The sequence below is a fragment of the Vespula pensylvanica genome, chromosome 5, assembly GCF_014466175.1.
Source record: "Vespula pensylvanica isolate Volc-1 chromosome 5, ASM1446617v1, whole genome shotgun sequence".
NCBI lineage: Eukaryota > Metazoa > Arthropoda > Insecta > Hymenoptera > Vespidae > Vespula > Vespula pensylvanica.
The window spans coordinates 6824017-6848577 of NC_057689.1; the positions used below are offsets into that span (position 1 = coordinate 6824017).

Genomic DNA, 24561 nt, shown 5'->3' on the forward strand with positions numbered 1-24561 from the left:
CCCCCCCGGTGTGTCTACGCCGGAGAGAGCCCCGTCATTCCACTCGGCGACGCTCCCCCCCTCTCGCTCAACCTACCTTCCCCCTCCCCCGCTCCCCTACGTACACTCGATCCGCGCTTTCTCCTTCTCTCTCGCACGCTCCTCTCGTCCTTCTCGCTCCTGCGCAAGGCCTACGCGAGCGTTCTGCGCATGCGCGAGCGCCACACCCCGCCGCCGTAGACACGGACGCCATATTTAATTGCTCCGCCACCCCTGGCTCGCCCTCCTCCTTCTCCTCCTGCCCCCTCTTCCTGCTCTGGCTACTCTATACTCTTTCTTTCTTTCTTACTCTTCGTCTATCTATCTCTATCCCTATCTCTCTCTCTCTCTCTCTCTCTTTCAGAGAACGCTGACGCCCTACGCCCTTCGGCAACGTCGCCACCACCGCCGTGCGCGTCCAAGAACCCGGCAACGTCGCGCGCAACCGAGAAGAGAGAGAGAAAGAGAGAGAAAGATGCGAGAGCTATACCAAAGAACACCCTTTTCACGGATTACTTTTTTCCACCTCTCTACGTGCCCAGACCATAGACTTCTTTCTCTCTCTCTCTTGTTCTATACTTCGCCCTGTATTTGAGGAAGTACTTGCGAGCTGGATTCTATGATACTTTAGCTAGATTCTCTCTTTTCTCTCTCTCTCTCTCTCTTCTGTTGCTCCTTAAGAATTCCCTCTGCCGGTATAGAAGACGTGTATCCTCACACATCCCTCGGAGACAAGGCATCGACTTTTCCAACCTTCTTACCGATCTCGTTATCATCGATATTGAAAGGAAAGAGATTAGTAAGGTGTTTGGTGGTATTAGAAAGGATCTTTTCGTCGCTTAACGCACACCCTCGACATTGGCCATGCTGGACATCGAATCGAATTCGTGTGAAAAGGGCTGTTAGCTCACGTTGCTCCGCGTTTCGCTAAGGGTGAAGGAGGGTCCGGCTTAACGAATTTCCAACGAATAGATTTAGAAACGCTTATTATGTAGATACATACGTATGTCTACACATATGTATTTACGTACGCCCGTATTTGTTCCATGTACACATTCGATGGAATAAGAAAGGGGTGGCGATACGTACACGCGCGTGTGACTTTTTAACCCTGCTGGACTAGCAAGAAACGTTCGAGAAACGTTAGCTGGCAATGTAATTTAATATGTATGACCCAAGAGCACCGAATCGAATTACATCAGAACGAAGAATACGCTTCTCGTTCTTTAGTCTCCATTCGTCAAAAAGTTTCAATGATTTATGACATTTACCAGAGGAACTAACCAACGAATGGAATGACGAACGAGCCAACCAACCAACGAACGAACGAACGAACGAACGAACGAACGGGATCGATATCTTTATTGTTTACCAGAAAAAACGAAGGCTCGCAAGTCACGTGTGTCATTCTTATTTCTCATCTCTTTTTATTCTTCCCCTATCCTCTTCTTCGTGTCTCTCTCGGCGGTTACTTTGAACGTTTTATAATTAAGATAGCTGCTTGTCTCTTTCTCTCTCTCTCTCTTCTGTCTTCGAGATAATTGTAATCGCGCGAAGCAGCACGCTATTTGTCTACGTTGCTTTTAATTGACTGACAGACCGAACCAGTTCCCTCGAGGAAAATAGCAGAGATAGATAGATAGAGATAAAGAGAGAAAGAGAGAAGAAACTATATTAATCTATCTTTCTCATTCCTTCTGATTGTTGCCGAAAATAAATTCTCTGTTTCTTCGTTTCGAAATATCGTGAAAGATTTCTCAATATTCAAGATATCTACATATCTATTGTACATAAGCATGTTCGAAAGTACCCAAATGATATATTCTTTAAAACATATATTGAGAATGATTCCCGTCGTACCACTGATTATTTTATACGATGAGAAAAAAAAATACGTCGCTCGATTTCCGCGAATGACGAGAACGGATTCGTGAACGAGGTTGAAAGTCTTTCGTACTTTAATTCTCGTGCTATATAGAAAAGATAGGGTGTGTTCCGGGGCTTCCTCACGATCGAACAAGGATACTTTCCTCGTTTAGATGTGCAGGTATACTCGAAAGAAAGAGAAGAAAAGAAAAAAAGAAAGAAACATTATATATATATATATAAATATATATAAAGAGATCTCCAAAAGTATGAGAATAGTCAAAGGATAATCCTTTAGAGATAGGTAAAGTCCTCCACCGTTTATATTATATATACATACATATTATGTATACATACATATATATGTACATACATACATACATACATATAGCATACATACGTACGTATGTCTTGTACTATTCGTCGTTCCTTTTATGTTCCTCCCGATCACGTCCTTTTCCTTGGTGAATTTTTTCGTAATCGAAAATTTATAAAAATTAAAGAAAAGACAGAAAAAAAGAAAGAAAGAAAGACATGACAGTCTCTCTGTTTCGTGCAGTTTGTACATACATACATACATATGTACGTACTGTCGCGGATCGATATCGAGACAGTTCGTCGTAAATACGCAGTACATTTTATTCAATCTTATACATGTCATCACATTATAAAATATCGAAGATTTTTCAATTAAAATCGATTTGCCGTTCGCTTTTTTCCCTTCTTCCTCTCCTCCTCCTTCTCCTCTTCTTCTTCCTCTTGTTATATTCTGTTATATCCTGCTGAAATCGGATCTATATCGTAAAAGAAAAAATAAAAAAAAAAAAGAAAGAAAGAAAGAAAGAAAAAACGAAGAAACAAAAATGGAGCGAGAAGAGAAAGATCCCTAAGATAAATGTTAATATTAAATTATAAAATTTCTTATAGAAATATACAAACGCCAACAAACTTTGTTTGTCTCTCAAACGAATATATAATATATGTATATATATATATATGTATATTTTTTCTCCTAATTTTTTTATATTTTTATTTTTTTTTTTTTTATTCACTATCACCACGTACATTCTCGTCTAAGTATCTTATTACGATCTTATTACGTACGATTTGATTTCGTTAAATTGTCTTCTCGAATGCAACGTCACGAAGAAAAAAAATTACAAAAAATAAAAAAATTACAAAAGGAATACAAAAAAGTATGTGTTCTCTTTTGTCGCATATAAAAATGTACATGTTACATGGAGTGGAAAAAATACATGCGTACGTATATATGTATCTACGTAGAGTCTGTGCTTTTTGTTTCTCTTTCGTATTATTCTTTCTTTCTCTGTAAAAAAGTTCGTGTAAAATCAACGTTTGCTTCGGCACCTAGGGAAGTCTTCTAGGAATCAGTATGTATGTATGTTTATATATATATATATATATGTATGTATGTATGTATATGTATGTATGTTTTATATATTAATTCCTTGGCTACGTTATATTCCTTAAGTATACATAATTAAGTTCAATTACCCGAATACAATTCATTTTTTCGCCTACTTCGCTTTACCTTCGTCCTATCTGTTAAAAAATCATTTTATCTTGTTTCTTTTCTTTTTTCTTTATTCAATTTTTCTTTTTTTTGTTTTTTTCTATTCGATCCCACTGTGAATTGACAACGATCCTTCGTTCTTTCTTTGTTTTTCTTTTTCTTTTTTATTTTTACCTTTCTATGGACCATTTCTTTATATTTTCTTGAACTTTCCTTCTTCCACGAGGAAGATACGTATCTTGAAATCTTCGTCCATTCAAAGGCTATCGGGAAAATTTACGAGCACTACTTCGTTCTAAGATTCCTATCGATATTCTAGTCTGATTTACACATCGTCGACAGCGTATTTTTTCTTGAAAAATTTTATTGCATAGCTTTAAACGATATAAACAAATTGTATACTCGTCGTCGCGTCGTGTTATCTTTTTCTTAACGTTCGACGAAGTTAAATCAATTTTTATTTTCTTACGTTAGTCGTCGTGAAACTATAAATTAATTGCCACTTCTCTTCAATAAGATAATTCGATAAAAATCATTCTTTTTCGAACACGAAGCGGACACGACGAAATTCTAAAAAAGTTAACTACGAAGACGGATTTGCAGAACTTACTTTACGATATCGATGTACATACGTATTATACTCGGAATACAATGCGATAATATATTATCAAAAGTGCAGCCTACATTTACATATTTATATAAAAAATGTAACAGTGCAGAGAAAGTTGATAAGCTTCGCACTTTTGTTTTTTTCTTTTCTTTTCTTTTCTTTTCCTTCTTTTATCTGTATACGTGTAATTATAATATTTTATATGCATGAAATATGGAAAGTGTCTTGTATTTATGTATATGTATATGTATATATGTTGTATATATATATGTGTATATATATTGTGTATATATATATGTATGTAAATAAGAAATAATAAAGTATTTTCTTTTTCCATAATTTTACCCTGTATGTGTGTGTGTGTTCTTTTTTAAATGCGTATACGCTTTTTCTTTTCAATATATACCCTTACACGAAACAAATTACACGCAATGAATAGATGAATAACAATTTGATGATTTTCTTTATATGCATATACCTACTCTCTTCGAGACGACAAAAATCAACAAATCTTTTTTTTTTGTTATCGTAAATCCCAAGATTAGCCTGTATCGAACAGTTAAAAAATTTCAATTTCATTAGTTAAGACGTTCTTACGTGCTACTTGAACCTATTGCAAAAGGCAATAATTTAAAAAAAAAAAATAATAATAATTAAAAATATTATTTTCATAACCGTGTTATCAGTGCTCGCTCGAACAAAGATACCGCAACATGCATGCAAATTTCACACGCACACATGCACGAAAGCGAATAATAATAATAATAACAATAATAATAATAAGAAGAAGAAGAAGAAATTTATGACGAATAAATCTCTATCAATAAATTCTAATCTTCATGAATCAGTGCAAATTCGCTTTCTCTACAGTGTTCGCAGAAATATTTTATCTGACAATTACTTATTTACAAAAGAGAAGAAATAAAAAAAATAAAAATAAAAATAAAAAGAAATTATGGACGTATAAGATATTAGGCCAAAGCGAAGAAAAGATCGACGTAAACGTCGTGAAATATATATCTTATAAATATAAATATAAATATAAATATAAATATATATATGTATATTTTATATATATATACACACATATATATATATATATAAAATACCTATTACATATGTAGGCTAAAATGAAATTGCTTTGATAAAAAAGACAAAGCAGCAGCTTATTTTTTTTTCTTATTTACGTTTCCTTTTTTTTTTGTTATAGCTTTTCGTTATGCTTCTGCTTTCTCAAAACGCGATTTACTTACGTCAGAAGTTACTATCACATCCTAGGAAGGTCACTGTTAAGGAACGAGTTACCCGGGCAATAATCATTTTTTTTCTGTTCTTTTCTTTTTTTTGTCTTACAAGTACTCCCGATTACCTCGTTCGGTCTCAGTTTCAACAATCTGCAATCGTTCAAATTAAATTCATTGAAGAAGGAAAAAAATCAAATTTGCTCTTTCTCTATCACGAATATACGATAAGTATATGCTATAATAAAATGTATAATATATAATACTAATACTAATACTAATACTACTACTACTATTAATAATAATAATAATAATAATAATGATAGTAGTAATAATAATAATAATAATAATAATAATAATAATAATAATAATTCGTAGCTAATAATCGTCGATCATACGCTTAATCATAAAATGCAAATTAGAGAAATTAGACTCCATGTAAAATGTAATCTCTCTATATTGTGCGCCAGATTACACATTACACCTTGTTAAATTACATACTTTAATAATATTTAAACGCACGTATATATCGCCGTAAGAATATACATACGTGAGAGAATGAGAACCGTCGTGGGTAAAACTATCTTGTTTTATTTACTTTTGTTATCTCTTGTTTTTAGTACTATATCCTTCTTTAAAATCAACACGATCGAATCTTGTTTTAAAGAGATTTTCGATTAATAAATATCCGAAATTGCTCGATCGTTTCTATATCGAATACATGATCCTACAAATTCGATCGAATTTAACAATGATTATAATAATAATCTCTTGATATTTAAAGTTTGGCTAATGCGTATAAAAAGAACCAATCGATTATTTTTTTTTCTCTACGTTTATCAAACTCTAAAAAAATGTTCGATCGGCTGCAGACTATAATCAAGCTTTCCAAGTTAAAAAAGTATTCGCATGATCGCTCATATGAATATATCTTCTGTATGCGTGCGTGTGTGTACGTTTCTCTGATGTGTGTATGATTGTGTGTTGTGTGTCGTCTATAAATCCATCGAGCAAAGATAAAAATTCGCTTGGAAATGATTCGATCGATGATTTGGATTTTTAGATTAGACAGTCATACGTTTATAATTCGTTGTATCTACATATATCATATTGTGTAAAATATAATACAAATAAAGGAACGTGCTATGTATAAAACTTTGATCTTTGATCGTTGCTCGAAAATGTTACGAGACATCGAAATGGAAATGTTATCATTCTAAATACGATTATTTATTTATTTATTTATTTTTTTTATCTCTTTCTTTTTCTTTACCAACAAATTCTATAAAAAAGGGTCACGTTTACATTTCCATAAAAGACTAATTAATTATTCGAACTAATATCTCATATTTCGTATCGATATCCATCGCAATGCTTTCCAAGTTTTTATTTCATTTATTACCCTCCCCTCCCCACTCTTCTCTCGTCTATCCCGTATCTATCGCAAATTCGAAAGCATTAACATCGCACGTTCCCATAAAAATGCGTTCTAACGAACTTCCGCGAAGATCTCCTCGCATTTTTGATAATATCAATGTATAGTTGAAACAACACCGATCTATTCGATAATAGTCACTGCTATGAATCATAGGTAATGGTTGACATCCTGCATCGCTATCAATAACTTAGCACGATATATTTATCCCGGTAATAAAGCGTACGTAGAAAACGTTAACGCACTAACGACACGGTCAACCGTGCAAATGATTAAATGAAAAAAAAAAAAAAAAAGAAAAAAACAAAAAGAAAGAAAGAAAGAAAGAAAAAGAAAAAGAGATGAATGAATAAATGAAAGAAAGAAAGAATGAATGAATGAATGAATGAATGAATGAATGAATGAAAAAGAAGAAGAAGAAAGAACATTAATGAATGTTTCGAATAAAAAGCTTGATTATAATCGAGAACATCTATACGATAAAAATGAAACGATCGTCTTTCTTCGTAGTACGACGATCAGAGAAGATACTTTTTCCACTACGTTAGTCAAACGTTGCTCTATTTTCTTCTCTCACTCCTTCCCTCTTTTCTTTTCTCCCTCTCTCTTTCTTTCTCTCTCTCTCTCTTTCATTACCTATCAATAATACAAATCCTATGGGCCTAAGATAAAATTCTAAATCGGCGATCAATATAATTTCTTTGAACGTAATTACTTTGAAAGAATCGTTATTTCTTTGGAAAGAGAGAGAAAGAGAGAGATAAAAGGAGAGAGAGAGAGAGAGAGAGAAAGACAGAGAGACGGAGAGAGAGAGAAAACACGGTCACGAACAAAGGATTCACTCGGTTCTTCGACAATGGAGTATTGTTTGAACAATAATTAGCTGCCTAAGAGTGCGTCTGTATTTAGACGTAGAATTCTATACCTCGGGTGAGTTTGGAGTGGTCGTGTTGATATGATCTGGTAGACAAATCCTCAGATCCCGCTCGTCTAACTCACTCTCAGTGTCGATGCTAAAACTTCGAACGGGTTGATGATCACCATGGCCGGTCCAACGTTGTTTCCAACTTTCTAACCTCATGACCTGTGAAAATATATAATACAAAACTGTAATGCGTACCGTTCGATTCGTTCGATATCATCGAGCGTCTTCTTCGTTTTTCCTCGTCCTATTTCTGTCATTCTGTCCTTCGCTTATCAAAACAACAACAAAAATGTATACTCGGGCAAACGATCGTCTTTCCTAAGAACGACGCTAGATCGATAACAACGAAATCGTTTTTATCGACGGCGATAAAATCACACGATCCTATTTCGTATAGATTAGAAAAAGTATTCTTACGATTATTTTATCGAGGTATAGGTTATAATATACAATATCCATTTGAAGTGGTTTACATTGGCAATGATATTATTATCAATTATAAACGAAATATTCAGTATTACACGCCCCATATACGAAATACGAACGTACGAATCAATTTTATACGACCACCCTACATTTTCTAAGAACGAACGAACGAAGCCTCTTATATGTCAGTACTTCGTAATATTTTTGAACGATCTTTAAGATCGATTCCTACGATTTACGTTAGTGTTATTCTACTGATAACAATGGCGACGCAAAATGGTGCAAACGAAACATGCGGCTGTTGTTGTATGGACAATGCGACATTCTTGTGCTTATGATTAATTACAGCATCGGCTAAGCGATTATCGTAACGAATTACGAAAGAAATTATTCGTGCGTATATGCAGCGCGATCGAAAATTAAAGACATTGAAATAAAGTGAGAAAATAAAGTAAGAAAAAAGTGAAAAAGAAAGGAAAAGAAACGAACGAAAACGTGTGAAATATATGTATGTAGGATAATGATGCAAGCATGCAGTATAATCCAAGACCCAATACCTAGTAATTATTATAATTATTATTATAATCCGCTGGAAAATAGGAATATGAGAGACGTAATATTATTTGGTTATAATTAATAATTTCGAGATACACGTACGTACTTCGCGACCCGTCTTGACTAACGACCGACTCGAGAGTAAACGTAGGAATGCCTGTGATTGTTTACATCACGAGTTCTTATATACAATCTTATACATCTATGAAAGTCAAAACTAAATGGCACGGTAGATAGTATAAACACATCAAGACAAAAAAGAAACAAAATACGATCTCTTTCGTGGAACTCTACTTATTGTTATCGTAATATGTCTTATTTCGAATAATACAAAGAAATGAATATATGTTCCAAGATTATATAATTGTAATAAAAATAATATAAAAATACACGAGAAATAGTGATTAGACTAATGCGACTAATTAGAGACGATAGAAATGTATAACAATGAATTTTTGAAAATTTCACAAGTAGGTATATACCATGCTACGCATATGAAATGATAAAAAATAATGCTTACAGATGGGTAAAGACTTACTCGACCCAGCGCCAAGGCTCAGTCTCCGGGCTGGTGATTGGCGTAGGGAACTAAGGAGACAGAGATAACACAGCAGTAGAGGGTTAGTTTTACAGAAACGATTAGATCCTTCTATTAGTATTAACGTAGTGCCTTGGTACCTTTATACACTAAGGATTAGCAGTGTAGTCCTTCTTGTTCTCATTACACGCTTTGCGTGACATCTTCCAACATGAACAAAAGTTATCTTATCATTATTTAGTAAACTCTATATATCCTAAAATTGTCTTCAAAGTGTTCCGACTTAATATTTCACCGTTTTTCATTAATTGGTAAAAAGATAGTCGCATAACTCTATAGTATGTGTATTCTCTATGCTGTGCTAACTCTCACCGACTAATGCAACATTTTCAAAGGGCAATGGGTGAGACGGATGAATTTTTAATGGATGTTGTCAACGATCGATGTTGAACTTGGCTAGATTAAGAATGTTATTAGTAATAATATATTATCCTTTACACACACAAAACTATATAAAATATTACATATATTCTGTCTAGAAAAGCGTTAATCTAACAATGTTGTTACATACTTCTGTGAATAGACATGAAGAAATAAATAGTGTTTGATGGTAACAATAGCTTAATGTAAACCAGCGCAGTGGCAATGTATAAAAGCATCTTTTATGACTCAATTTGTCATAATTTGATACTTGTATCTGCAAAAATGAAATATATAAAGGAAAATAATCGTTTGAGAAATGAATAAAAGCTGTGTGAATAATTTTGGCCTTAGCAAATTCAGAATGGGATGGACTTTCATTCAAAGAAGTCAATATCACGATAAACGTAACGTACTGCGTCCTTAATGCATAGAGGTACCTGCTCGATCACATTATTTTCACACACGATGTCACAAAAGCTGTGTTGGTGTGATTATGTATACCAACTGCAACTAATAATGGATGCTACAAATATACTCTATATATAAATAAGTAAACGATATGCTGTAACGATAAAAATGCGTTCGTTTAGTCTCGTGTACACGTGTGTGTCAACATGTAGTAAAGTCTCTAATCTAAAGGATTGTTAGAACGAGGAATGACCTTCCACCAAAGGCTAAAACTGAGAAAACATATAGATGTTATGAATGAAAGTTATAAACGATAAGATTAAACGTATCCAAAACCGATCGAATTATTTTTCCTTTTGCCGTTATCATGTATTTAAATTTATGTAAGTTTATAACTGAAAGCAATGTCAATACTAAGCGTGGTAATTAGCGTTACATTGCAGTAAGAGGTGCAATTTGTGCATGACATTATTTATGAGTGTAACACAATAATTATTGTTACGGTAGAAAAGAAGCACAATTTACAATACCTTTTTGCCCCACTGACGTTTTACAATGAATATACACCAATTAATAATTTTACAAGTTTTACTGGTATGATTTTAAAAATTTGTGCTTACAGTAACATAAAATTATATAAAAAACAACTATATATATATGTGTATGTGTGTGTGTGTATATATATGTATATATATATATATATATATATATATATATATATATATTAATTATCCATATTTTTGTACAGGTCAACATTTAAAGACATGCACAAAAATTTAGAAAATATTTTTTTTGAATATTTTTGAAGTTATTCACAATTGGATTGAAATTTATATAAATAGAAAATCTTTGATGTGGGTAGGATGTGCATCAAATTTGGAGGCAAACATTTAAAAAAAAATGCATGAAAAGCAGTACCATTGAATATTAGTAAGAACATTAAATAAGTGATATTTTTATATCTTAGAATTCGGCTTTTATATATAAACTCTTTATCCTTTCCTCGAAGTATTAGTGAGTTGTTATGTGTATGTATCAAGTAGAGAAATAATCAAATTATAAAAACTTAGTTCGTATCGCGCTGTTAGATAATACATTTTACTCTGTTCACTATTTGAACTTATTACGAGAAGATATGCGGGGATTTTTAATATTTACGAACTACAAGCTTAACATCTTCTAATTCTTTTTATGCATATAGACATAACGTCTATTTATATCTTGGGGTACTAAGAAACGATCGTTAATCTACAGGCTCCTACGATTACAGCTACTTATATGTAATTTGCCAAAAATTACAGGTATTGTATTTAGATACAATAAACGTAATCATAATTTTCAATTGAAAGATAATATACTGTCGAGTAAATGTCTTTAAACTAATCTGAAAAATGAATATTCTGACTAATCCTAATTTTCTCTTTAAATTGCATTCCGTATAAAGATCATGTTAGATTTATTGTCGTTCATATGCAAAAACTTACCATTATCTAGTAATATACGAATAATAATGATAATGATAGATGTGATTAACGAAGGTACATATTATCCAAGTTTGTCATAATCATCATAATCATAAATGACAAAACTTCACCCCTTACTGCAACTTTTAAAATTGCTTCTATGTGATGCAATTAATAACATAACTCTGTCTAGCTTATTCTCAATCAATTTTCTCTACTTACCTCTGCTTTTAGTTCCGCAACTTTATCTTGAAGTTCTCTTACTCTCTCACTGTCATCTAAATTATTTCTTAGTTCACCTTCCGCATGCATTTCTTCGTTCTACAATGAAAATGAAGAAACAAAGAATAGAATATATATATATATATATATATATATATATATATATATATATATATATCAAGGAAGCAATAATCAATAAGAAATTTGATTAAATCAAATCAAATCACCTTTAATTCGAGCAAAGAAATTTTCTGCGTGAGCTCAGCAACTTGTTGAGCATGTTCAGCGTCACGTATCCTAGCCATCATGGTTTCATCTTTCATTTTCGATTCCAAATCGGCGTACTTACGCTGTTCATCTCGTAACTTGGCAGCAAGAACTTTTTCCGCAGCACGTGCGTTCTCCAATTCTTCCTTAAGTACTTTCCCATTTTCATCTTGCCTACGTAATTGATTCGTAGCGACCTGTACTTGAGTTTCGAGTTCCATGACCTTAAGCCTAAGTTCTTTGACTTCAGTAAGAGCTTCCATCTCTCGAATTCTGGTGGTCATCAGATCTTCCTCGTACTTTTGAACTTCGTGACCTCTGTTCTCCCAAAAAAGTAACTTTTTCGGTGTCGAATCCGCTGCCGGAGCGGATTGAGCAGATCTATGCTCCTGTAAATGCCTTTGCCACGCAGCACTTAATTCCATAACTCTTTGTCGGAGATCCTATGAAAACATCGTAGTTATATATGTATATATATATATAAAAAAAAAAAAAACGAGATCTAGTACGATAAAAGGAACGCAAACGAAATGAAAATGACTATGACTTCTACCTTCAAAGAGAGATTAGCTTCCGCTTCTCTGAGTTTAACAGCGATCAGTTCTTCCTGCAAATGAGCGACAGAATTATCAGGCGTTGATTCGCGTAAAGTCTTTTTGTCTTGTTCCAATTCCTGTATTCTAGCCCTGAGTTCCCTGATCGTTGCACCATTTTCAGCCTCGCTCAGTCTGACTCTAACTAATTCCTCTTGTAGGCACTGTATCAGTTCCTCCTTTTGCGATAAAGCTTCCTGCTTCAACAGGATCTCGTCGAGCGACGATTGTCGCGAGCTCACGTTTTCCTCTAAAAGAAGAGACAACGATCTGAGTTCCTCGTGAGCCTGTTCGAGCTGATGACTGGTCTCAAGATGCGTGTGTCGAAGAGCAGCCAATTCCCTTTGCACTACAAACGCAGTTTCCTCTTCTTCCGCACGAGAAACTTGACCTCTCACTAATCTGTCGGCGAGCTCAGCAGATTCGGCCTCTAAAAGTTCAGTTCTTTGCCTGAGTAATCTATTTTCCGCCCTGAGTCTCCGTAATTCTACCATCTCTTCTTGCTCCTTCATCTTGAGAACGGTATAATCCTTCTCCAGCTTCTTCATCCTCTTTGGATTTATTTTCATGCTGTATGCCAGATTCATAAGTACGTCCGGATCTTTCTCAGCTTTGCTGGGTAATTGTTTCTGGAAAAACTGCATCAAATATTTCGCATTACGCGACCTTTGATTTATAATTTACGTACAATTTACTATTTACAACGATATGATATGTTTATCAAACAAATATATACGTATCTATATGTGTGTGTATGTATATATATACACACTCATACATATACATACATGTATATATACTTAGTCGATCGAAAAGCGAATGTTTAAATAAATGCACACACAGAAAAACGCGAGCTCGGTATCTGTAAAATGGAAATACGTATTGTTGCTAACCGACCTACTTCTACGAACGCGTAGGCGTGACTTCATTGACAAAAGCTGTCTCGCACATCGATCTATCACGATGAGTTACGTACTCTCACGCCGCCAATAAAGTATTAACACCGTTCACTGTCCTTCACTACGCGAAATTGAAAGATGTTTTCAAGCAGCTCCTGAATCGAATTGAAACTACTTAAATAACGCACTCGGATAAGACGCGAATGTTTTATCAAATAAAAATTATACTAATCTATAGATAAGCAGATAAATTATCCGACAGTGAACGCGTTAATCGCTTTAATATATACACTCGGACTGTCCAGCCACGTGAAATTCATCATTACCTTCAACATGCCCTCCATATCCAAACTGAGTAAATCCTCCTTTCCTAAATGCAACATAGCCAGCGCAACTTTGAAGATTATCTCCATTCCTTCGGATAGGAATACATCAAAGATACGACAGGCGAGGGGTAGTCCCAGTGCCGTGGTGAACAGCGTGAGAAACCAAGAGGAGGCGTACATCGAAGTATGAAAACCTTGAGCCGTGAAATGAGCGTGTAGTTCGGGATGCGTATCGGCGACTAAATGTTCTAATTGATACATGCACACCCCTAATTCTGCCATACTCGGCTTAAACATATCTCGCAAACGATACTCTTGCATAAGCGCTACTAATACTGCAAAAGCTTCTTCCTCTGGCATTTGCTGCAACAAGCCGTTAAAAAGGAAATCGTTGAAAACAAGGGTAAAGTCGATATACTGTTTTTTTTTCTTTTTCTTTTTCTTTTTTTCTCTCTCTATTATTTTCTTTTTTTTTATATTATTTTGGATAACGGTCAGGAGGATATCCATCGCGTGTTATCCGTTATAAAAGGAACACAATACTGCACCTGCATAAGAAGCAATCCTACAATGAATCCCGAACCTTGGCAGTAGCCCACTTCGCGATCATGAAGACTATACGCTTTCATAACGTTAAACAAACTCTCCTGACCAAGACCATCTTTTTCCTTAAAGAAGTCATGCTCAGGATATGTTCTCGCTATATCTCTCCTGATTATCCTCTCGCAGGCTGACGTTGCTTTGATATATTCTGCGAACTGCTTTTTTACAGGAGAATCGTGTGCGCCGCTCAACATTTGCCAGACGATACCCCTAAAATGGTTTTATACTCTTAAATCTCTAAATATATCTAACTACGCTAGACAAAGCACCGTTTGACAAAGAGAAATAACAAATAAAGGAAAAACTTGTCAACTATTATCAACTAAGAAAAAGAAGATGCATGTACTAAAAGGTCTATTATCGTTGTTGACATGAACGACGACGACAACGACGACAACGACGACAACACAACGACAACGACGACGACGACGACGACGACGACAACGACGACGATGCATATGCGTGTTCGCATATGTCCTACTTTTGCGACATTACTATAGTTATGTAATATACAATATGTACAAGGTGATCTTCTCTCTCTCTTTCTCTATCTCTATCCCTATCTCTATCTCTATAACTATCTATCTTTTTGATTCCCATATTTCAATTTACCTGAAGTGATGGGGTATACCCTGTCGAACTAATTCCTTGACAAATTCTTTTCTCTTCTTCCAATGATAATCCCAATCGGCGACTATGTGACCCCACAAACTCCAGGTGTTCTCCTCGCCATCGACAGTCGTGTGGCGTCGGGGTGCGGCATCTCCGTTGCCTCCGCTACCCCCCGACGCCACGGACACCTGCGATGTATCCGAACCTTTCCTACTATGATTGCTCTGAAGCGAGTTAAGCGACTTTGCATCCGATTCGATGAGCCTGTAAATAAAATATCTACTCAAATGACTATGCTTACAATTTCATAACAAGTCCTCAAGGATTTTAAATAGAAACGAATTTATGATCGAATAGAATGGAACACTAATTTGAAATGCACAACGAAGGAAATAATTACGATTTAAAATAGAATTATTTTCTTCGAAAGATTCATCAGAATTCGTTGATCATAAATATGAACGTGACCAGACATCGCAAAGAGAAGAGGATCGTTAAGAACGCATTTGAATGTAAATTTAGGTACCTATTGGCTTCCTCCAGCTTAGCTAGTAGAGCCAGCTCGTCGGTAGGAATTTCCTGAGACGAATTTATCCTCTCCTTCTGATAAAATTCCGACGACGGATTCGGAAATATTTTGTCGGTATGCAAAGTACTGTACTGGGAAGACTGTTGTTGTTGTTGTTGTTGTTGTTGTTGGTGATGGTGGTGCACAGTGGTGCATAAACGAAGCAGGCTCATCAGCTGAGGTCCATGACGCGTCGACCCTAATTGTCCTACTGGAGTGCCGTTGTTGTTACCACCTTCTCGAGTCCTGAAACAATTTCAATATTCGTTCAAAAGAGTGCGAGAGTATTTCGAACAATTACGAAACAGCACGCTATATGATACTTCAAAACGTTTTAATTTAATTAAATGTTCTCTTTTTTCTTTTTTGTACGATAAGGCGATGAGGCAAATTTACGATCTCCTCGTTCACAAAAAATACGATCTTGTTACGTCATAAAAAGAAGAAGAGGAAAGAAATCACAGATTACGTACGATTCCATTAAGACAGTAACGACTTTGAAAAACATGTTCGTACGATGAAGACGATCGGGAGTCGAGTAGAAGCTTAACATTTTTATAACACGCACGAAGATCAAATCCCGGCGAAATGCGAGCTAACGGATTTTATTAGCCTTCGAAGCAATTCTGCTGATAGGGAAACGCCCCGAAGTTACGTTGTTGCACAGCCAATGGAATGCTGACCAATCGTTCTATACATATATCCGCGATAAAAGAAAATAAATATACATCTACGCGTACATCGTTGTCGTATGAACGAGGAGTTCGACGATTTTTCGTCGAAAAGAATGAAAAAACGAAAAACAAAATTTCGCTCTATATTTCCCGCGTTTTCATCGTCGCCGTCATCATTCATCTTGACGAGTTTTCGCTCGACTAATTTTCTATGAGAGATTCGATCTTTTCCGCGCCAATTTTCAAACGAATTCACGAACTCAAACTTCTTCTTCTTTTCATTTCCATTTTTTTCTCTCTCATTCCTTTTCCCTCGAATTCAGATTCTCTCGACTCTTCAACAATTCCCGGAGTTTTTTCTCTCCGACATCATTGGATCGAGTGCAATAAAGCGTGGCATCGTTAGCGCGTTGTTGTTGTTCGTTATAACTCTTATATTCCTGCCTGCAGCCCTTCTCAAAACGGCAGTTAACGATGCTGTGGTACAACAACAGCGTTCGTTTCGAGAGACCAACGAACGCTCCAAGCAACCTGGTTCTTTCTTTCTTTCTTTCTTTCTCTTTCTCTTTCTCTCCCTCTATCTCTCTTTCCTCTTTCTCATTCGATGAGAAAAGACAGAGAAACAGAGTTATTCTGGATGCTGACGATACTAATAAAACGTTAGTGCTCGCTTTATGGTGCGTTCGATACACCTTCTACTCAACATTTGGTATATGTATGTAAATCACGTATGCGATATACGAAAATATGTATATAGTCTATTCATAAAATAATGTAAAATTGCATTTGTAAAATGTTACGGGAGTAATATTGTAAAAATGATACGATGATAATAATAAAAGTCTATCTTACATTATCTATGTTTTATTGAAGTAATAAAAAGAAAAAGAAAAAAGAAAGAAAGAAAAATATCTATCCTTGAAAGATCTTCTCGTTAATTTCTACCTTTTAGATAATTTATTCCGAATAAGTCGAGCAGTCGCAGGTGTCAGGATACCACGTAGGACCATAAAGATCTTATGTGGTGGTGGTAACGAGTCCATTCCGTTCTTCGTTTTGCTTATCTTTACGTTCATTCTCGGCTTTTCCTGGCATCGTAAAACGGTGCCTTGACGATTCCACTCGTTGGCAACGCACATTCCAACAAACGCATTCATCTTTGAAATATCGAGAAAATCTTGTTAATCTTGATTATTTTCTTCGATTTAAGACGTTCATTGTTTCTTCATTAATCGACTTGTTCTTATGAAGATTAAAAAGTCCAGTTCCAAAATGGAGTCTTGATATTTCTCACGGTCGATCGATCGTCGATCCACGAGCTTCATTTAATTCGTACGTTCGGAAAAAGCTGAACAGGTGTTTACAGCAAAGCAACTTATTCGCTGTCTTCTATTGTCCTATAGATAGTTAGATACATAGATAGAGGGTAGATAGATGGTTAAATAAATAACTACCTTTGAAGAGAAAGAGGAAACAATTAGCGCGTGTGAACGAATTAGCGAGAAAGATAACAAGTTAAATCCGCAAGCATTCTTACGTAGAATGAGACGTACCGTAAAGCAGGACGAGTATATACCTAAGTATATATACATACATACATATATATATATATATATGTATGTATGTATATATATCTTCGAGGTACGACAAGAAAAATTTTTTTTATACGAATCAATTGATCGACGAATTGCAAGTACGCGAAAAAAATATATCATTCAACCATCTTTTTATTTTTATTCTCAAAAAACATTGCAGTCAGCACACGAGCAAAAAAAGGCAAATTTTAATTATATATCATTTAATTCATTCATTATCGAATATTTCCCAATGGTCCAGGATAATTCGCATCGTCGAAAAATCGTAGATCGTAGAAACTTTTTCTTATCTTTTAAGAATCTTATATTCTTGGATACTTTCATAATTCTCGCTCGAAATTTCTCTTTCTCTCTCTCTCTCTCTCTCTCTCTCTCTCTCTCTCTCTCTCTCTCTCTCTCTCCCCTCTTTTTTTACAAGAAAGAGGGAACTGGAAGAAAAAGAAGGAGAAAAAGAAGAAGCGAGTTACATTCGATCGGTCATGCATCCTAGTTTCCAAGCGTGTTTAGAAGCGTAATATTACGATTTACGGAATCGCATCGTTCGGAACGAGTGAGTGAGAGAGTAATAATAATAAAAAAAAAAAATAATATATAACAAGAAAAAGAAAAAAGGAGAGGGAGAGAAAGAGAAAGAGAGAGAGAGAGAGAAAGCAGAGTATTATTACGTATCACGTTTCATCGCATTCGCACTTATTTCCTTGCAAGACATTGAAAGCCACCATGGCCGACGTACAACACGTACACGTTTAAATACATATATGCATGAATCTTTCTCTAATATTTCTTCCCGAATCACGATAATAAAAAACAGAAATAAGAACAAACAAAAAATAAAAGAAAGAGAGAGAGAGAGAGAGAGAGAGAGAGAGAGAGAGGCAGAAAGAAAGAGAGGAAAAGAGAAAAAGAGATAATTCTAATTTCAGGATATTAATTATATTCTTTAAAAAAGAAAAAAAAAAAAAGAAAAGAAAAGAAAAATCTCGATATCACTCGAGTCCTATTCCCTGGCGAATTCTCCTTTCGTTTCTTTGGCTCCGCCTTCTTATCGCGAATCTTCCATCATAGTTCGTAGCATCCTTAGACGTGAAGAAGATCGAGGTCGATTTTGTTGGTCCATTGCACTGAAGATGAGGACAGCATCCGAGTAAAATTCGATCTTAATCTTCCTCGGTAGACTCGTTACGAGTTTATCGCTATCGATTTTATTCTCTCTCTCTCTCTATCTTCCCTCCTCTTTTTCTCTCTTTTTGTTTTTATCCTTCCCCTTTTTCTCTCTCTCTCTCTCTTTCTCTTTCTCTCTATCTCTATATCTCTATATCTCTATATCTCTATATCTGTCTCTATTTTTCTCTTTTCCTCGTCGATTAACCGGCGACGTCGAACGGCCAGGCACATACTGGAAAGTACGAAATGGTTTGAGGGTCGATGAAGCCCGCGCAGGGCAGGGATACTCCACATGCGCACCGAGGTCCGTTTTCGCGACGTACAAATAAAAGCATCTTCCCTTTCCACCCTTCATTCTCTTTCTCTCTCTTGTATTTGCTACAACGTACTCTTTTTCTCACGTCGGAAAGTACTGCACCCCGTTACTCGTCGATCCCTTTTTTTCCCTCTTCTTTTCTTTCTTTTTCTCTCTTTTTTTTTTCTTTTTTTTTTTTTTAGTCCGACCAATCGGTCTACAAATAATCTAAAAATCTCGTGGAAATAGATTATCCATTGTGATTTAATAACTTTGAAAATTACTCTTGGTATTGTCTTTATAACACTGTCGAGATATTTCTTATAAGAAGATTTTAAACGATGTAAATAATCGATCTTTATTGTTCGCGAAAAAATGAAGATATTATTATCTATCAGTATAAACGATAAGCTTGGATATATACGTTCAACAAAAACAATCAACCTAACCGATGGACTCTTTATGAGTTCGGAGAATCTTACTTTCGATGGAAGACGAATGTTAAATGTTTGCAATAGATTTACGTATGTATATAATTTCTTTTGGCAAATAAACCACGCGAGAAAACGATCTGACAATTTTAATGATTACATCATTATTATGCAGATTATTCACATTAATTTCTACGAATTAAAGAAACGCTTTATTTCGTTTAATTTAACATAATTTTTTTTTTTTAAAAAGCTTTACTAATTAACATTGGACATTTGACATTTTTACATTTAACATTTGAAATGTTTCACCCTTAAACCTTTCTCTCCCATCTTTGCATTTTACAAGTGGGATCTTTAAAATTGAATTTTTCTTACGAGAATGTGTATGTGTATTTACAACGTGTCTATGAATTTGTTTATGTATGCACTTGTAAATCTTTTAAACATAAATGTATATAGGTGTACACAAATATATATGTACTAAATACATAAATACAGGAATGTATTCTGTTTAGTTACATTCGGTAGAGTACACGTTGGTTGTTGGCGACCAGCCAACAATCTTATCGCTCAGAGTAATTTATTCCGAATACGTAGTACGATTTATTTGCACCGAAAAATTTGTAAAGCTAGAGCAAACAAGACAGACAGACAGACAGACAGACAGACAGACAGACAGACAGACAGACAGACAGATAGAGAGAGAGAGAGAGAGAGAGAGAGAGAGAGAGAGAGAGAGAGAGAGAGAGAGAGAGAGAAGAAAGAGAGGAGAGGAGAGAAAAAGAATGCGCTGGAAACGTAAAAATCTTTCTCGAATGTTTGACGATACGGCTTATCGTTTAGAGTACTTCGTCGATGGTTAAAGAGTTAAATGGAAGATGACATTTAATCGATCTTTCAATAAGTCAAACGCATAGTCGAAAGATTCAGATTGACAGCCATCTTTATTCTTTTTACCTTCTTCTTTCTTGGCGAACATATTTTTCGATAACATGGAGGTACATATCAGAAACATTAATTTTTTTCCAAAAAAAGAAGAAGAAGGAAAGAAAGTAAAAAAAAAAAAAAAGAAATAAAGAGAGAAAACCAATAATTTTCGTAAAAACGAATAATTATTTTCGATCTATTATTACGAAATATCATTCCAACGTAATTATGCACCGTAATGACGGATCGATCTTTCGAAAAATGATGATTTATGATAGCGACATCAGCTATGAGAAAGGAAAAAAAGAAACGAGTATCGACAGATACGATTTTTCTCTCGTAATCTATCACCAATGAACTCATCGAAATGAGTTTAACGAATTATTGTACATGGCACGTCAGCTTATCTCAATCAATGCTGTCTGGTTATGCCGATAAAATAAAAAATGATCGATGAATGACGTAATTGAAAGAAAATTTATCGAATCTCGATTATATTTGTATCTCGATTATAAAAACGATTTTAAAGTATCCAAATCGAAAAAGTTCGTATGACTAACTCGGAAAAAAAAAGAAAAGAACGAGAAAGAAAGAAAGAAAGAAAGAAGGTAGAATCGTGATAACGATATTTAATTGAAATCATGGGACAACGAAGCGAAACGAAAAGGATAAATAGAAGAAAAGCGACGCATTTGTAATTATCAGGTACGCGATATGCCGCGAAAGGTTTAATCTTTTTATTTTCCCATTCTTGCCACTCCCACGACGATGGAAAATGACGACAGAAAATGACGACGTTCAAAACAATAAGAATAAAAGAATAAACCACGCGAGTGGATGCAAAACGGATAAGAGAATATATATAGCTTGGTTCTTCTATTTATATTTTATAAGTTTTAAAACGTGTCCATCGAGATTCGAATTAGCGCGGGAAAATGTCGGATTCCTACGCTCGAACGTTCTCCCCTTTGAAATCGTTTGTTCAACTTCCGGTCTCTCTCAATCTCTCTCAGTCTCTCTTTCTCTCTCTCTCTCTCTCTCTCTCTCTCTCTCTATGTGTATTGTAGTTTATTGCTTGCCATGTAATCCGAAAAAAAAGAGCAATTTACAAGATCGATAAAAACGCAAAGGGAAAATAAAACTGCAGAAAGATATACGCGCTATCTTTTTCTCTCTATCTGTTTGCCTATCTCTATTCTATCTCTGTCTCTGTCTCTGTCACTGCTCTATTTCTGTCTCTATCTCTCTCTTTTTATACTGATTGAAAAGTTTTGCGGAACCGCTTTGAAAGCGCGTTGACCGTGAATCATCGGAATCGTACAATCGGCATCCGGAAACGCACATATATATATATATATATATATATATATATATATATATTTCTCTCTCTCTCTCTGTTTCTCTCTAACTACGTATATATACATACGCATATATGTACACGTTATACACAATACTATGTAAATTGTTTCCGACGTGTTGAGCAAGAGAGAGATAAAAGAAGAGTTACGGCTCGTTTCATTTTTTCTTTTTTCTTTTTTTTTTTCTTTTTTTTTTTTTACTATCATCTACTTTGTATTTCCCGCGGCGAGGAAGACGTCAAGTTAAACTTTACCGCGCTCAACTTTCGGCCGATTAAAATTCTTCCCTCTTTCTCTTTTGTCTTTCTTTCTCTATCCTTCACTTCCTCATCCTCTCTCTCTCTCTCTCTCTCATTCTTTTAGAAGTCTTGCAGGCAAAAACGAAAAGTTATAAAATTTGTCGACTATTCAAGAAGCGACGGAAGCAAAGAAAAACGTAGGATGAGAAACTTCCATCGAGTTTACATTAACAAATGGACGTTAGGGACGAATCGTTAATGAAAAGAAATTAAAGTTAAAATTACTCGCTTTCACCGTTCTCTCGGCTCGTTCATAATTTCTTGGGAAGGCGTTGTATGTGTATATATATATATATATATATATATATATATATATGTGCCACGCATATGTATTCATAAGTCTCATGCTAAAGTTCTGACCTCATCCAACGTTACCCTAATTCGCATAAATCTTCATAGTGGTGCGAGCAGTCTTTTCTCGTTTATCACATAAAGTCTGAACAATTCGTAACGTAGCGTTCTTTTATATCCCAAATTTATATTTTGGATACTGATAAATCATGCTTCATTTAATTTTCCGATCTTTTTTTTTTTTCGATTAAATCATTTTTATTTATTTATTTATTTTTATTTTTTTTGTTCTTCTTTTCTAGAACGTGACTTCTAGAGTGAATAACACTTTTACTTTCTCTCTAAGTAAGGAAAGAGAAGGAAAAAAAAGAAAAAGAAAGAAAAAAGAAACAACAAGCGTATCGAGCTCGTTAAAATCGTACGACGGAAGAACATGATATTTTACGTACCTATTTGAAAAGCTAATTGGATTCTATTTAAAATCGATGTCCAATTTCTCGATAAGCATTGAAAAATAGACGACAATAATCGGCTTCGTTGCTAGTCAATTCGTTTTAGGTATTACCAAGGACAAAACTCTCTCGTGAGACTCGTTATTCTTTGCGAGAATACGTAGACATTATTTAAATTGTTATAACTATTCGTTTATTACGTTCGTTTCATTATTTTATACTTGCACTCACCGATTTATGGATCATCGCTGGTTACACACGATATATAAAGAGAGAGAAAGAGAGAGAAAGAAAGAAAAAGAGAAAGAAAGAGTATATGTGTATATACACGTGTTACGTATATATGTACTCGTCACCGTTTCTCTGTCGACCCAATGATCACCACCCTATCATCGCTTTAATTATCTCTGACGTCGCATACTCACTATTTTTCTATCAGTTTCGAAATGTTTTCATAATGTCGATCGCACGCTTTCATAATATTGATAACGATCTCATCGTTCTTTTCGATCGGTCTTTTATCGTCCGACACTTTCATTTTGATTTTTATCTTTGAATTTAATGATAATTAACGAATGTCCTATCGTGATAATACGATAGATGGAAGAGACATAAATAAACACATATACCCTCATTCCTTGTGACGATATGTAAAACAAAAATTGTCAACGTTATAACCAATGTATTGTACTTGAAGGAAAATTTACAACTACACGATGTAACTTGACGGTATCGAGTACTACCTACTTTACTCGTTTACCGTTTCTATAAAGATTTTACTTTATCATAAAAAGAGATTTAAACAATTCTCGTCGATTGTACTATTGAAGAGTAATAATTATTCTTATCGAATCAATGACCGGTATCAAGGTAAAATTATATTTTCCAATTCTTATTGCCATCTTATATGAAGCAATATCGAATTGAGATTAGCTAGTGTTTCAGAGAAAAAGAAGGAGAAAGAGAGAAGAAAATCCAGTTACGTTTGAAAAATAAAGTAGAAGATAAATAAATTGTGTCTTGAAGCACAACGTGTCCTTTGCAGGTATTACATGATCTCTTCATCGAATCAATAGGTAAAAGTAATGAAGTATAACGGAGCAAAAAAAAGGAAGGTAAACGAGTGTTCCATACAACTGTGCCTAAAAAGGATATAATTTTGGCGGTAGGCTTTTTTTTTAAGGACTATAGAACAACAAACTGTCAAGTTAATCACTTGCGACCATCTGGTTCTAACATACCAAAGCGTATTAGGTCACTTACCTCCAGCACGATTCGTATTCCGTGGATAACTCATTAAACGACGGAGCGTTGGCCGAAACGACGAAAGTGGCTCTTACTAACTAACGGAATATGAAGGAACGCTTCTCGCAGCCCGACAAACATGTACGCGACTGTCACCGCTCGAAACTGTCATCACGATGGATTTGTCCACGCGCACAATGTTACCAACGAATGAACGCTTCTATCGCCACCATCTTCCTATAAGGGAATTTTCTTATTTCGAGGAGCGTAAATGCGAACGCAAATGTAGACGTCC

At 34.9% G+C, this 24561-nt stretch overlaps 1 protein-coding gene across 10 annotated transcripts; it reads right to left on the minus strand.

Annotated features, from left to right (window-relative positions):
* Positions 1 to 2502: 2502 nt before the first annotated feature.
* LOC122629488 (ecotropic viral integration site 5 ortholog) lies at positions 2503 to 24551 on the minus strand. 10 transcript variants are annotated; one of them, XM_043812966.1, is made up of 11 exons: positions 18467 to 18646; positions 17152 to 17603; positions 15491 to 15778; positions 14965 to 15243; positions 14298 to 14562; positions 13750 to 14112; positions 12485 to 13162; positions 11892 to 12374; positions 11665 to 11763; positions 7630 to 7788; positions 2503 to 2678 (listed from the first exon to the last, which is right to left on the minus strand). In XM_043812966.1, the coding sequence occupies exons 2-11, from the start codon at positions 17361 to 17363 to the stop codon at positions 2571 to 2573; spliced, it is 2934 nt and encodes a 977-aa protein (XP_043668901.1). In that variant the 5' UTR covers positions 17364 to 17603; positions 18467 to 18646; the 3' UTR covers positions 2503 to 2570. The 10 variants fall into 10 exon arrangements, with proteins under 10 accessions (XP_043668901.1, XP_043668902.1, XP_043668911.1 ...); XM_043812967.1 differs by having other exon boundaries at positions 18269 to 18646; XM_043812976.1 differs by lacking the exons at positions 17152 to 17603; positions 18467 to 18646 and adding an exon at positions 24285 to 24551.
* Between the last annotated feature and the right edge of the window lie 10 nt (positions 24552 to 24561).